The sequence below is a fragment of the Schistocerca americana genome, chromosome 6, assembly GCF_021461395.2.
Source record: "Schistocerca americana isolate TAMUIC-IGC-003095 chromosome 6, iqSchAmer2.1, whole genome shotgun sequence".
NCBI classification, from domain to species: Eukaryota; Metazoa; Arthropoda; class Insecta; order Orthoptera; family Acrididae; genus Schistocerca; species Schistocerca americana.
This window is the reverse complement of record NC_060124.1, coordinates 203,928,953-203,944,329: the sequence shown is the minus strand read 5'-3', so window position 1 is coordinate 203,944,329 and position 15,377 is coordinate 203,928,953. Positions and strand designations below refer to the sequence as shown.

At 39.2% G+C, this 15,377-nt stretch overlaps 1 protein-coding gene across 1 annotated transcript in view; it reads right to left on the bottom strand.

Moving 5' to 3' along the window:
- Positions 1-15,377, bottom strand: part of LOC124619205 — a 106,302-nt gene that overhangs the window by 67,274 nt on the left and 23,651 nt on the right. Inside the window, exons 3-4 of the mRNA XM_047145424.1 lie at positions 13,279-14,544; positions 1,780-1,961 (exon numbers count right to left, since the gene is read on the bottom strand). Of these exons, the coding sequence (XP_047001380.1) occupies positions 1,780-1,961; positions 13,279-14,544 (1,448 nt within the window). The remainder of the gene's footprint in view (positions 1-1,779; positions 1,962-13,278; positions 14,545-15,377) is intronic.

Genomic DNA, 15,377 nt, shown 5'->3' with positions numbered 1-15,377 from the left:
CTGGCCTGTTCTGTAGTCCTTGACAGGAGTATTCTTATTAGGTATTGGCGAATGGCTGAAGGTTTCAATTTCCAACTTACTTCTTTAAAATTTATTTCCTTTGAGTTTACCTATTCTCTTTGATTTATTAACCATGTGCACCTCGTTGTTAGGTGGACTCTAGAATCTGAATCTTGGCTGTCAGCTCATTGTTGCTTCCTATGAAAATGTTGTATGTCACGTGCCTCCTGGCTTTGTAGCAACCTTTTTTGTCACCGCCTGTGATTATACTACTGAAGGAATCTGCAACAAGCCCAGAAAGATGTGCTGTTTATTATTTCTTTACTCATTTCACAATGTAGCCTGTCATAACTCCTACTTCTTCTTGGCAACATTAGTCTTCATTTTTAAATTTCTTCACCTGTTAGTTTTCAGGTATCTTGTTCTTTTTCTAAAGCCCTAATTTCTCTTCTTCACAATCTTATTTCTTTCTCTTTTGTGAAAATCCACACTTCATGTCCATACAGTCGAGTAGGAGTCGCTGTGTTTTTGTAAAATTTCATCAGTCTCCTTCCTTACTACATTTACAGCACATGGTTTTGTAAAATTATAACGGTCTCTCCTGACTTATTTTTAAATTTCTCTAAACCAAATCTTCAACACAACAGAATATTTCTATTTCATTTTCAATGTCTTCTACATAAAAATTATTAAGTATTGCAACAGGTAAGTAAATGCTTGTCTCCTGTCACAAACATTGTTAGTCTGAGTATATGGAAGTCAATACTGGCAGTAAATAAGATAATTTCCCTCGCCGTGATCCATACACTTATTACACAGTGCTAGCCATTTTGGCTTCTTCAGTATAACACCTGAAATGCATTAAGAAAAGTATTGTTTAAGAAAACTTCATTTTTAAGGGTAAAAACATATTTGATAGTTGCACCATATTGTTTCATTTTGCCACTGAATCATTACTTCAGTCTACAGGTGCCTCAGCACAGTATTCCTATACCTCTCTCACCCCTAGTCCTTGCTCTCCCACCCCTTCACCAGTCCATACTCCTTCCTTGTTTACCCAGCTCCTTCCACTCAATACTTTCCACTTGGTGGGGCAATGAAGCTTTTATTACTGCTTTTCAGTTCCAAACATTCCAGCATCATACCAATTCCTTCAACACTGTACATTTACCATTTTTTCTAGTGGGAATTTGCTCAACAGTGACGAATTTTTTAAAACTTTAGTCACCTCTAAAGTAACACTGAAACATAATAATTAGTTTGTTGAAGCAACAAATTACGCATATGGAGCAAGTGGTCCAGCATGTACACTGCAAAGCACATTGAATCTCTAATGAAGACACCACTAGTTTTTCTCAAAGTAAAGCTGTCCATGACCTCAATGTGGGTTCAAACACTGCAAGGTCGTACTAGAGGTGATACGCCCTTGCCTTGCTTCAACCTTCCAAATAACTGATTTATTTCAATATGCACTTCAAAGCCTGATGCATACTGGCTTTTTCCCCATTAATAAATCATTTCCAGATGTGAAGGAAGTGATAAGTGATAGAAAAACAACTGTAAGGCAGTCGGGGGCAGGACTTTTAATGTTGTAGTCCAGCACCAACCTGTTGACCCACCAAGTTTATACAAAACAAATATATTAATTTTACACGTCTTCACATTTTATTCCTCTTAAGAAATGAAAGCTTTAATGTCATCAATCTATATTTTAAAAGAAAAAGCAAATCTGCAAATAGCAGTGACGATGGTAAAGCACCGGCTTAACAAAAATATTACCTGAAGCCAGTCTCCTTCTCATTTGTTGAATTTGTTGAAGCTTTCTTTCTGCTACTACCAGAGGTTAATTGATTTCTGGATCCTTTTGGTCTGCCACGTTTTCTAGCAATTTTTAGTTTTTCATCTGCAGCTTCTATGGCTCCATCCTCTTTCACCAAAACACGACACTGCAGCCACGCAGGCTGTAATAAAGGTTAAACAATGTTACATTCCATCCTGGATTTTCCATTGTTTGATTTAAACAAATTTTAAATTTTGTAATCTATAGAAATTATTAGAGTCAAATAAAATTTACCGTTATTAACTTCACATGAGTCTTTAATCATGGCAGAACTACTCTTACCTGTTTGCTAGGACAGCAAGACTATAACATTTTTAGCATAATCTGGCAACAAAAACTGATATAACAATGACAGAATAACCAATGCATGATATCTGTTAATAACTCAAGCTGGAATAGGTGTTAATTCATGGTATTCAAATGAAAATTGTTCATGATCATCCATAAAACTAGAGCTGCTAAAACTGTTGTTAACCATTAATACTGATACACGGGGGGAAGGCGATACCACAGTCTCTGCTCAACACTGGACAATAACTGATTGTTACCAATCCTGCAAGTGAGATTAGTGTTTCGTAAATGGGTTCCTGAAGATCAAGGAGAAATGCAACAATGACTCTGCAAAACATTAAGCAACACAGCACAACAAAACAGCATGATTGCATCCTCAATAAATTACCACATGCAAGTCATTGATGTTGTAATGTACTTTAATTGTAAGCACACTGGAAGCAACATTTTACAGTGGCACAGCAGTTGGTGGGGTGAGAGTGAGAGGAGGCAGTTGGGATAACAAATTTGGTCAAATGGCACTAAGACACCATCCACTGGACAAACTGTATTGGAGGAACGCTGGTAGACTGGAAGCGTTCCAAATCAGACAGCAGCAGCACCCAGAAAAATGGCATCATTATATACAGTGTGCTGTAGGGTTCATGATTTTGGCATGCTGTGAACTAACCAACTATGTTGGTACTGTTTATGAGTCATCAAAAGAGGGAGTGTTTATAGTGTGTGTGCTACCATGTATGCTAAACTGTTCATCAACAGAGGACCATTCCCTCTACAGATCAATTTTAATTTGGCTTGCAAAGTGACAGCAGGTACGTTTAGATGTGGCAAGGAGCTGAAACCCTATATCACCTACCAAATATCCAAGAATGGGATGTACCAAATATCCAAGAAAGAGATGCCTTCAGAAAAATCGGTGTGTGTGTGTTTTGTGTCACAATTGGAGGGAGGACAAACAGATTTTCATGATTTTCCATGAGATTTTTGGTTGCACAAGTATGCAGAAAATGAATTTTTACAGTTGTGTTTGTTATGCTGGTGCAATGGTTTACAATTTCAGCATATAAGAAAACATTATTCAACCATAAGGCTCTCTCTGGGAGCAACAGTAAAAAAATTCAGGAGGATGATAAGTTCACTGTCACATGTACATTGTTTACAATGAATACCAAATGGCATATTTATAATGCACTGACATGATTCTGCAAAGGCAATTACTTGTTTACAAATGACATCATATTTGTCATGGACTGTAAGTTATTTGTTTGCACTATTGTAATTTCAGCCGAGTGGAAATTATCAAGTGCCATAACTGTGCTTCCGTCATCATCACAAGTCATCGGTGAGCATTCTGTCCTCACAACCCAAGCATCACCGTTCCAGATGCTTACCAGAGGGGTGTATTCCCACCAGAGGGGTGTATTTTTTCCTTCTTTTCCTGCTGTTGTTTATTTTGTAAGATTTGTGGTGGGTCTTATACCAAGACTACGTGAAGTTGCATCCCTGGCCGATATAACAGGGCAATATTTTGATGACCCCAGTACATAGCCAGATGAAAGTAGTATTACCTTTATCCTTTCTTCTCAGAGTAGATTTTGGTGGTCCGGATCCTTCCGTGCCACCTCCCTGTTGATCCAACTGCGGTGAAGATCCCTGGAATGCTTCCACAAGTTCCCTCTATTGTGCTACTAAATAAATAGCCACACTTCTCACAAACAGGGGTATATTTTGACCAACATTTTCATTATTACTTTTCACAACACAACTAACAATTGTTACAGTAATAACACTCCCTTGAGTAAATTCAAACATCTGTACACGCATACTGTAGGACCTGAGAGAAAAACCAGACAAAAACTACCACTCTTCAATTGTTCATTACACCCTTGTTGGTGAGTCATTTACTCCATGGCTCTCGGATTCAGACGTTTGCTGCACCATGGCACAAATGACTCCCGGATGACCAGTGATTGTAGTAACATTTTTACTGGTCCCCTTTTCGCTGGCTCCACCACTGCTCCACATTCAATGCATACAAGAAACAAAAACACTTAGTTTCTCTTTCCCACTACATTTATCCTTATTCAACTGAGTCACAAGCATCTCTTGTCGACGGATTTCCAATGGTGTTTTGGAATGTTTACAAATGTCCTGAAACACTATACCAGCTTCTATTAGTGCGTGCTGAAGAGATAGACTAGACATCGTCATGATTTGATCTATCGACCAGCTTGTTTCTCTACTCCTTGATCTTTCCTTCCATGATTATATTTTCTACATTTTCTCTATCTGTTCTTACAATGTGGCCAAAGAACTGGAGAATTTTTTGGCTGACACTACAAGAAAAGCACTTGGAGCTATTAAGTTGCTTAATAATGGACACATCAGTTATTCTTTTGGTCCATTTTACACACAGCATCCTGTGCCAATAGCTAAGCTCAAATGTGTCGTGGGCTCATGACTGGCAACTGTAAAAGACAGAAAACATATGAGTTTCAACAAGGTGGATCTTTGTACTGTTTGTATTGCTTCATTCTGCCAGATATTGGTGAGTTTCTTCATAGCCATTGCCCTAGAGTAGTCCATCTTCTTATCTCACCTTCACGGTTTCCCAAGTTGCAAATGGTTGACCCAAGGTTGATGAAAGAATGCAAGACTTTTGGTTCTTGTAAATGATCTTTGAGTTGGACTTGCTGAGACTGATGTCTAATCTATATGACTGACTAAAGTCATTTACTTTTGCCAGCAGCTCAGTAAGATCATTTTCGCTGCTGGTTAAAATCATAGTGTTATCGGCAAACTGAAATTTGTTATTAGTTCTTCCACCAATTGAGATGTTTGAGTCCAACCGTCAATAGTTTTGCTGATGACATGTTCGCCACAGATGTTCTACAGATTGGGAGGTAGGACACAACCCTGTCTGACACTTTTCGGTGCACTGAAGAAATCAGATGTGCCAGCATTTGTCTTCACAGCTGTGTGGTAATTATAGTGTGGACTTCTGATCAGTAGTATCAAGGGTGATGTGACACCAAACTCTGCAAGCACCTGCCACAACTTTTCCGAGGCAACACAAACAAAGGCCTCCATACAGTCAAGGAAACAAATGAAAACAGGAACACAGAACTCTCATGTTTTCTCACTTATTTGTTGTATGTTGAGCATCTGTTCTTGCGTTTCTTTCCCCCTCAACAAAACCCACGTGTCCTGGGTATATGTAAAACTGGATGTATGGCTTCAAATGTTGGTTCAAAATGTAGAGTAAAATTTTGCTTGCTTGGGATATAAGAGCAATAGTTTGGTAATATACGATGACTTAGAAAAAATTTCTAGTTGTTGTGTGAACGAATGCTTCTACATGTACAAAAATGTAAGTTAATGCACATGAGTAGGAAAAGCAATCCTGTAATGTTTGAATACAGCATTAATAAGTTACTGCTTGAAGCAGCCACATCGATTAAATATCTGCATTTAATGTTGCAAAGTGATATGAATGGAATGAGTACATAAGGACGGTAATAGGGAAGGCAAATGGTCAACTTTGGTTGGTTCACTGGGAGAGTTACAGGAAAGTATGGTTCATCTGTAAAGGAGGCAACTAGTGTGGCCCATTCTTGAGTACTACTATGGTGTTTGGTATCCACACCAGGTCAGACTAAGGAAGACATCAAAGCAATTGAGTGGCGGGCTGCTAAATTTGTTCCCGGAAGGTAGGTTTGATCAACACCCGAGTATTAGAGAGATGCTTCAGGAATTCAAGTGGGACCCCTGGAAGGAAGACAGTTCTTTCTTCAGAACACTATTCAGGAAATTTAGAGAATTGGCATTTGAAACAGACTGTAGTACAATTCTTCAACGTTCATTTCCAGTAAGGGCCATGAACATAAGCTAAGAGAAATTAGGGTTCGTTCAGAGGCATATGGGCAGTCGTGTTTCCCTCACTCCAATGGTGAGTGGAAAAAAGGGAAGGAAGTTCGGTTTTAAAGTCCCGTCAACTTCGAGGTCACTAGAGATGGAACACAAGTTCAGACTGTATCAAGGATGGGGAAAGAAATCGGCTGTACCCTTCCAAAAGAACCATCCAGGCATTTGCCTCAAGCAATTTAGGGAAATTGCGGAAAACCTAAATCTGGATGACTGGACACGGGTTTAAACAGCAAGTGAAACAGGAAAGGAAATGACTAGCAGTGGTCTAGAGTGTCCTCTGCCATGCACCATACAGTGGCTTGCGGAGTGTGTATGCAGATGTAGACATAACTGAAGCAGTTCCTAATTGACCCTTTCTTGTGCACGGAGTGATGAGAGAGATTCTGACCAGTCTACTGGGCATTCCCAGTTTCCTTTACTCTTCCACACAATGAATGCAGAAGATCAACACATTCCTGCCCAATTTCTTTGATCATATACCCAGTTATACCATCTAGACCACAGGACTTATAATTCTTCAGATGGTGAACAGTGATTTCAATTTTTCTGCATGGGATTAGAGGTTACAACATAAGTTGTAAGACATTTCCAGGGGCAGATGTGGACTCTAACCACAATCTATTGGTTATGAGCTGTAGATTAAAACTGAAGAAACTGCAAAAAGATGGGAATTTAAGGAGATGGGACCTGGATAAACTGAAAGAACCAGAGGTTGTGAAGAGTTTCAGGGAGAGCATAAGGGAACAATTGACAGGAATGGGGGAAAGAAATACAGTAGAAGAAGAATGGGTAGCTTTGAGGGATGAAATAGTGAAGGCAGCAGAGGATCAAGTAGGTAAAAAGACGAGGGCTAGTAGAAATCCTTGGGTAACAGAAGAGATACTGAATTTAATTGATGAAAGGAGACAAAACAAAAATGCAGTAAGTGAAGCAGGCAAAAAGGAATACAAACGTCTCAAAAATGAGATTGACAGGAAGTGCAAAATGGCTAAGCAGGGACAGCTAGAGGACAAGTGTAAGGATGTAGAGGCTTATCTCACTAGGGGCAAGATAGATAAAGCCTACAGAAAAATTAAAGAGACCTTTGGAGAAAAGAGAACCACTTGCATGAATATCAAGAGCTCAGATGGAAACCCAGTTCTAAGCAAAGAAGGGAAAGCAGAAAGGTGGAAGGAGTATATAGAGGGTCTATACAAGGGCAATGTACTTGAGGACAATATTACTGAAATGGAAGAGGATGTAGATGAAGATGAAATAGGAGATATGATACTGTGTGAAGAGTTTGACAGAGCACTGAAAGACCTAAGTTGAGACAAGGCCCCAGGAGTAGACAACATTCCATTAGAACTACTGACAGCCTTGGGAGAGCCAGTCCTGACAAAACTCTACCATCTGGTAAGCAAGATGTATGAGACAGGCGAAATTCCCTCAGACTTCAAGAATAATATAATAATTCCAATCCCAAAGAAAGCAGGTGTTGACAGATGTGAAAATTACTGAACTATCAGTTTAATAAGTCACAGCTGCAAAATACTAACACGAATTCTTTACAGACGAATGGAGAAACTGGTAGAAGCCGACCTCGGGGAAGATCAGTTTGGATTCAGTAGAAATGTAGGAACACGTGAGGCAATACTGACCCTATGACTTATCTTAGAAGAAAGATTAAGGAAATCAAACCTACGTTTCTAGCATTTGTAGACTTAGAGAAAGCTTTTGACAATGTTGACTGGAATACTCTCTCTCAAATTCTGAAGGTGGGAGGGGTTAAATACAGGGAGCGAGAGGCTATTTACAATTTGTACAGAAACCAGATGGCAGTTATAAGAGTCAAGGGGCATGAAAGGGAAGCAGTGGTTGGGAAGGGAGTGAGACGGGGTTGTAGCCTCTCCCCAATGTTATTCAATCTGTATATTGAGCAAGCAATAAAGGAAACAAAAGAAAAGTTCAGAGTAGGTATTAAAATCCATGGAGAAGAAATAAAAACTTTGAGGCTTGCCGATGACATTGTAATTCTGTCAGAGACAGCAAAGGACTTGGAAGACAGTTGAACGGAGTGGATAGTGTCTTGAAAGGAGGATATAAGATGAACATCAACAAAAGCAAAACGAGAATAATGGAATGTAGTCGAATTAAGTCGGGTGATGCTGAGGGAATTAGATTAGGAAATTAGACATTTAAATTAGTAAAGGAGTTTTGCTATTTGGGGAGCAAAATAACTGATGATGGTCAAAGTAGAGAGGATATAAAATGTAGACTGGCAATGGCAAGGAAAGCGAGTCTGAAGAAGAGAAATTTGTAAACACCAAGTATAGATTTAAGTGTCAGGAAGTCGTTTCTGAAAGTATTTGTATGAAGTGTAGCCATGTATGGAAGTGAAACATGGACGATAAATAGTTTAGACAAGAAGAGAACAGAAGCTTTCGAAATGTGGTGCTACAGAAGAATGCTGAAGATTAGATGGGTAGATCACATAACTAATGAGGACGTATTGAATAGAATTGGGGAGAAGAGGAGTTTGTGGCACAACTTGACTAGCAGAAGGGATCGGTTGGTAGGACATGTTCTGAGGCCTGAGGCATCAAGGGATCACCTATTTAGTACTGGAGGGCAGCGTGGAGGGTAAAAATCGTAGAGGGAGACGAAGAGATGAATACACTAAGCAGATTCAGAAGGATGTAGGCTGCAGTAGGTACTGGGAGATGAAGTGGCTTGCACAGGATAGAGTAGCATGGAGTGCTGCATCAAACCAGTCTCAGGACTGAAGACCACAACATCAACAACAAAACCAACATAAGTTGCTCAACAGCTTGACTGTCAGAACTGCTGTTAATTCCGGAATATACGTGTTCACAGTATTGTCTCTGATAAGGTTGTCATTCTTGTCGTCTGCCATCCACAAACAAGTGTTAAATTTGCCAGTTATGATTTTGAGTTTCTTGAAAAGATTGTGATTTTGTTGATGTTCTATATCACCACAGACACCATTAATGAACTGTGATCCATCCCTTTTGCAATTCCATTGTATTTCTCTACACAGTATCATATCTGTCTTGATCCTGGGTAGAATGAATTCCAGTTTTCTTCATTTTTCTTCTCTCTTCAATTAAGTGTAGTGCTGGCTGTGACATCAAAGGATGTTTCACACTTTGTAGTTGTACTGATGCTGGAAGAGATGAGGAAACAACCTGCTTCATTCGATTCCTGTGATGCTGGAGCTTAATTATCAAGACTGGTGCAGAGTTTTGGTCTTACAAACTCACAAAATTTCCATACAGCTTCTTTGCTGGCTGAGTCTTAGCTGTCTTTCTCTGCTCTTCTTGGCAGATTTGAGCTTAAGCCACATTTTCGTGGATAGCAGACTGTAATCATTTTCACAGTCAGCTCCAGAAACGGTCTTACAGTCTAAGACCAAAGTCTTCCAACATTTTCAAGCTAACAGGAAGCCAATTTGATTTTTAAATGTGTCATCAGGTGATATCCAAGTGTACAGTTGCCTCGAGTGATGTTCGAACATACTGTTACAGACAGCTGTGTCGTTACTCTCTCAGAAATACAGTGAGCACCTGCCTCATTTATTTCTATCACCTACACCATAAAGCCCAATGACAAACTGTAAGTGCATGTCCTGGGTAGTACCCACAATATCAGCATTGTAGCCTCCTTGAATCACTGCTTGTTCTTTGTTAGGGATCTTACTAAGAAACTGCTCCAGCTGTTTACAGATCTTCTCTATCACACCATCTGTCACTACAGCAGTTGGGGCATAGATCTGTATGATCTCGAGTTTACACACAGAAGCATCTAATTTGACAAAAATGATCCTGTCATTAACGGGTTTGTAATACAGAACACAGCCGTTCGGATTTCTATGAACGACTATCACAGTATCATGCTTTCTTTCATCACTACTCCCTGAAAAATACAGTCTTCTCCCTTGGGCCACTAAATGGCCATTTTCTGTCCAGTGATTCCCATGAAGTCCAAGAATATAAAGGTTATATGTGCAAATTTTTCTTCCTGCTTTGGCAAGTTATCCCAGCTAAAGTATTCCATGTACATTCCATGTAACAATCATTCCTACAATGTGCATGGATAATGTGCACTGTAGTGATGGTCTAGTGACCAATTCTGTGATCTAGCACACATGTCAAAATCAAAAAATCTTACATTTATACATGTCGTCTTCATACCTGTATGGTGAATTTTTTAACATTGTTAAGATCTTTAACATGAATCATACAAAATATCTGCTTGTGTTCATGGTCTGATGATTATCAGTCATTAGTTTTATAAATTCCTTGGTGCAATCTAACACATCAAAAAAAGTTATGCATCACCTCAGTTCCGAGAGTTCCGGAACCTATACAGAAAACTGGAATAGAGATCAACATAAGCATGTCCGCCCTTTTCACTGCACATGAAAACCACACATTGCATGTTGTACCACCATACCATGAGAACTTCAGAGTTGGTGGTCCAGATTGCTGTACACACTAGTACCTCTAATACCCAGTAGCACATCCTCTTGCACAGATGCATCCCTGTATTTGTCGTGGCATACTATCCACAAGTTGATCAAGGCATTGTTGGTCCAGATTGTCCCACTCCTCAATGGCGATTCGGCGTAGATCCCTCAAAGTGGTTGGTGGGTCACATCATCCATAAACAGCCCTTTTCAATCTATCCCAGGCATGTTCGATAGGGTTTATGTCTGGAGAACATGCTGGCCACTCTACTTGAGTGATGTCGTTATCCTGAAGGAAGTCATTCACAAGATGTATATGAAGGGGGGTGCGAATTGTCATCCACGATGAAGAATGCCTCGCCAATATGCTGCCAATATGGTTGCACTATCGGTCGGGGGATGGCATTCACATATTGTACAGCCGTTATGGCACCTTCCATGACCACCAGCAGCATACGTTGACCCCATATGATGTCACCCCAAAACAGCAGGGAACCTTCACTTTGCTGCACTTGCTGGACAGTGTGTCTAAGGTGTCAGTCTGACCGGTTTGCCTCCAAACATGTGTCCGGCAATTGCCTGGAAGGCATATACAATACTCATTGGTGACGAGAACTTGATGCCAATCCTGAGTGGTCCATACGGCATGTTGTTGGGCCCATCTGTAGCACACTGCATAGTGTCGTGGTTGCAAAAATGAACCTCGATGGATGGCGGGAGTGAATTTGTGCATCAAGCAGCCTATTGCGCACAGTTTGAGTCATAACATGACGTCCTGGTGCTGCACAAAAAGCATTATTTAACATGGTAGTGTTGCTGTCAGGGTTCCTCCGAGCCATAATCCGTATGTAGGGGTCATCCACTGCAGTAGTAGCCTTTGGGTGGCCTGAGCGAGGCAAGTCATCAACAGTTCCTGTCTCTCTGTCTCTCCTCCACGTCCAAACAACATCACTTTGTTTCACTCTGGAACGCCTGAACACTTCCCTAGTTGAGAGCCCTTCGTGGCACACAGTAACAATGTGGATGTGATCGAACCACTGTATTGACCGCCTAGGCATGGCTGAACTACAGACAACACGAACCACCTACCTCCTTCCGACCCCCTCTGTCTAATAGGCGCTGCTCATGCATGGTTGTTTACATCTCTGGGTGGGTTTAGTGACATTTCTGAACAGTCAAAGGGACTGTGTCTGTGATACAATATCTACAGTCAACATCTATCTTCAGGAGTTCTGAGAACCAGGGAAAACATTCTTTGATGTGTGTATATTTATAGTTCCAGACGCATTTCACCTTTTACATTAAGGCACCGTAGTGGATTTACCAGTTATTCATTTGTCTGGCTGAAATATGCATTTCCTCTCCTCTGTTCAAAGGTTAGAGGTCACACATTGCATTGTTATTTCATTTTTAAAAAAACTGACACAATTTGATGTCACAATTGTTTTGTTTTGCTGTTTCTATATTTCATACGATTATTGCCACAGAACACCACTACTGATGTAGCAAGCACTAATTTCTTTTACTGCGAGCCATTTCTGTCGCAATATCAAGTGAACAAACAGTTACAACAGAATTCATTCACAGTTCTCTAAAGAAAAATCTGCAACATTTGCAAAATCAGTAGTGGTGTCCTATAGCATCAGCTTATGGAGGGGCAAAATAAATAAATAAATAATAAAAAATAAAGAAATGAAAAAACCAGAAATTGTTTTTAAAAGAATCATGATTTTGTAAAAGTTAAGTGACAGTGCGACCTCTAATCTGTACCTGGGTAAAAAGAAATGCATATTTTGCCACAGAAGATGCCATAATGTACAAGGTGAAACCCGCCTGGAATATAAATAATAAATATAGTTATAGACTGTGGCACGATAAAGGCATTTCAATTTAGAAAATGATTATTTATATACCTGATGTGGAAAACGATCATACCAAAAAAAATCCAAACCCTTACACGCGAGTTGGGTGTGGGACAATAAACAGTCCACAAAACTATGGAGACACACTGCAAAGAACAGAGGTGGGAAAAGTATCCATGATTAAGGCTACTCACATAATTTGAAACTGGCGAGTTAATCATGTCAGAAATTTCACAGAACACATGTTTACTACAGTTCACGTTTTGACATGATTTTTTACACTTTTGGCTACAAGAATGTACTTTTGCATCTGGTTACAACTGTGGCCCTGTTAGAGACAGACTTTTATAAGAGGGAAACAAGTTGTCTTGTCATCATATAAAAAAACTCGTAACAATTAAAGAGGGTGTGGGACAATAAACAGTCCACAAAACTATGGAGCCACACTGCAAAGAACAGAGGTGGGAAAAGTATCCATGATTAAGGCTACTCACATAATTTGAAACTGGCGAGTTAATCATGTCAGAAATTTCACAGAACACATGTTTACTACAGTTCACGTTTTGACATGATTTTTTACACTTTTGGCTACAAGAATGTACTTTTGCATCTGGTTACAACTGTGGCCCTGTTAGAGACAGACTTTTATAAGAGGGAAACAAGTTGTCTTGTCATCATATAAAAAAACTCGTAACAATTAAAGAGGGTTGTTTTTGCTTTCTTATCCTTAATATATTTCATGGGATTTACAAAGGCAAAGAAGAGTTTGTCACAATCTCATCAATTAAAATCACTTGCAAAAATAAAAGAGTAACACAGAAATGAACAAAATTTGGGTGCATAAAAGATTGAGAGACAATTGCATGTATAAAAAATATGATCAAAATTACCTTATAGTTGTAGGAATTAACTTTATGAGTGCCTTCATTCTGTTGAGCCATGTCTGTCAAATCTGCAGCAGTCTGGTCTAAAATAGGTGAGCTGGTACAGTCATTTCCATGACCATTAAAGCTTGCTACTTCTTGTTCTGCACTATCCTTCTCTTTCACTGAAGGTGACACCTCTGAAAATGAAACCTTCTCACTCTCCAAATTTTTTACTCTTATTCTACTTTTCTCCATGAATGTTTTATCTTTTGGTTTTTCATTATTCTCAGCAACATTGGTTTTGATCTCTGAAGAATCATTTTTAACGCTCTTGTCTACAACAGCGGTCTCTTTCTCTGCAACGTGATTTATTACTAAATTCTTATTCCTGAAGAGGGAACTAGTTGCGAGTTCTTTGGCTTTTTCATCAGTCAGTTTATGGACACTAAGCAAGTGCTCTTTGAGAGGAGCCACACCTTCATATATGCGTTGACAGATGACACATTTTAACTGCATGGGACCACTTGAAGCTTCCACATTGGCCGCATGTTCCTTTTCAATGTGTAAACTTACTGCAGATTTCTGCAGACTAATGAATGGACAAAATTTGCACCTGTAACAGAAAAGTTTTTCAACAAATTTTGAAATATAACTATCATTATTTTGTTTAGCTTTTTTGCGTCTCTTAAGTTTGACTGCGGAATTTTTTGTATGGACGTGTCTTGCAGAGCAGTTCCTATTTGGTTTAGACCAATTGTTTTTCGGCTTCTTCTTTTTTAATTTTGAGCTCAGTTTTGCATTACTTGGTTTTTCTTCATTCAACAATTTGCTTTTTGGCTTAACACTAACAGTTTCCTGCTTAGTAATGGAAGCTGGAGGTGATATATTTTCTTCTTTCTTGTGGGCAATGTCTGTTGGATTAGTAGAAACCACAGATGAACTATCAGTACTCTTTTTTGTATTTGTGTTATCCACTGGAATTGCTGTCTTTGTAACTTCAGCCTGTGTTGTTTTCAAGATAATAGCTACAATTTTTGTGTACAATGGAATGCGATTCACAAGTGGTGGCATTTCTTTGGTACTGACTGCCATTGGTCCATCTTTAACTTCTGGTTTTTTAATACTTTTCCCTGAATGACTGGTGGTGTTCTCTGGATGATCACTGGCTATTGTGGGGGAGTGCACCTCTGTCGTCTTTTTGCTTTCTTGGCATATATTACCAGTGAAACTTACATCTTCAGTCTGAGTTGTTGTTGAAACTTTTTCCACACTGATCGGTGCTTGCAATACCTAAAACAAACAAAAACATCCATCAATAAAAGCATACTGTCTTCTAAGTTTCCTTACAAAACAGTAGCCAAGCTTTATTTGCGACAATAATGATACAGCAATAAAGAAATTCTGAAATTTCTCACATGCTGCAAAAACTGAATTAAATTTTATTATTTATTTAATAAGATCCTCCCACCTCAACAACCAATGAAAATGGCTGTGCAATGGAAAGTCCAACATGGAATAAAAACAATATGGAAAGATTATATTGCTGCTCCCCACCTAGAGGAGGTGCTGGGTCTTAGAAAAGTACAATGGAAAAGAATGCTAGAAATATTTCATCTTTCAAAACCTTCCTTTAGAAGCAGAAAAGTCAGATGCACTCGAACAAGTGTGTGTGTGTGTGTGTGTGTGTGTGTGTGTGTGTGTGTGTGTGTGTATATATATATATATATATATATATATATAAAGCGAGCACACATGCACACACACACACACACACACACACACACACACAAACCTGGCCACTGCCTCTGGGTGCTATGGCCCTATAACTAAAATCACCAAGAACCATTTTTTTAAATTGTTGTTCTCATTTAGTCATTTAGTATTTCAGCTTCACAATGTTTTTATGGCAAACGAGTACAGCTGTCATCAACCTGCACAACTTGCTTCAACATTCCACCTCTACCCTCTAGATACTTCATTTTCACTGTGTTTTCCAACCTCCTGCAAGATTTAGAGATTTTAAAAAGTTCTCTCCCACTTCTGTGATGTGGCAAATACACTCTTCCATAAAAGAGTTTGAACACAGGTAAAGGAAATTTGTCAGAAGTTAAGATTAGTATCTG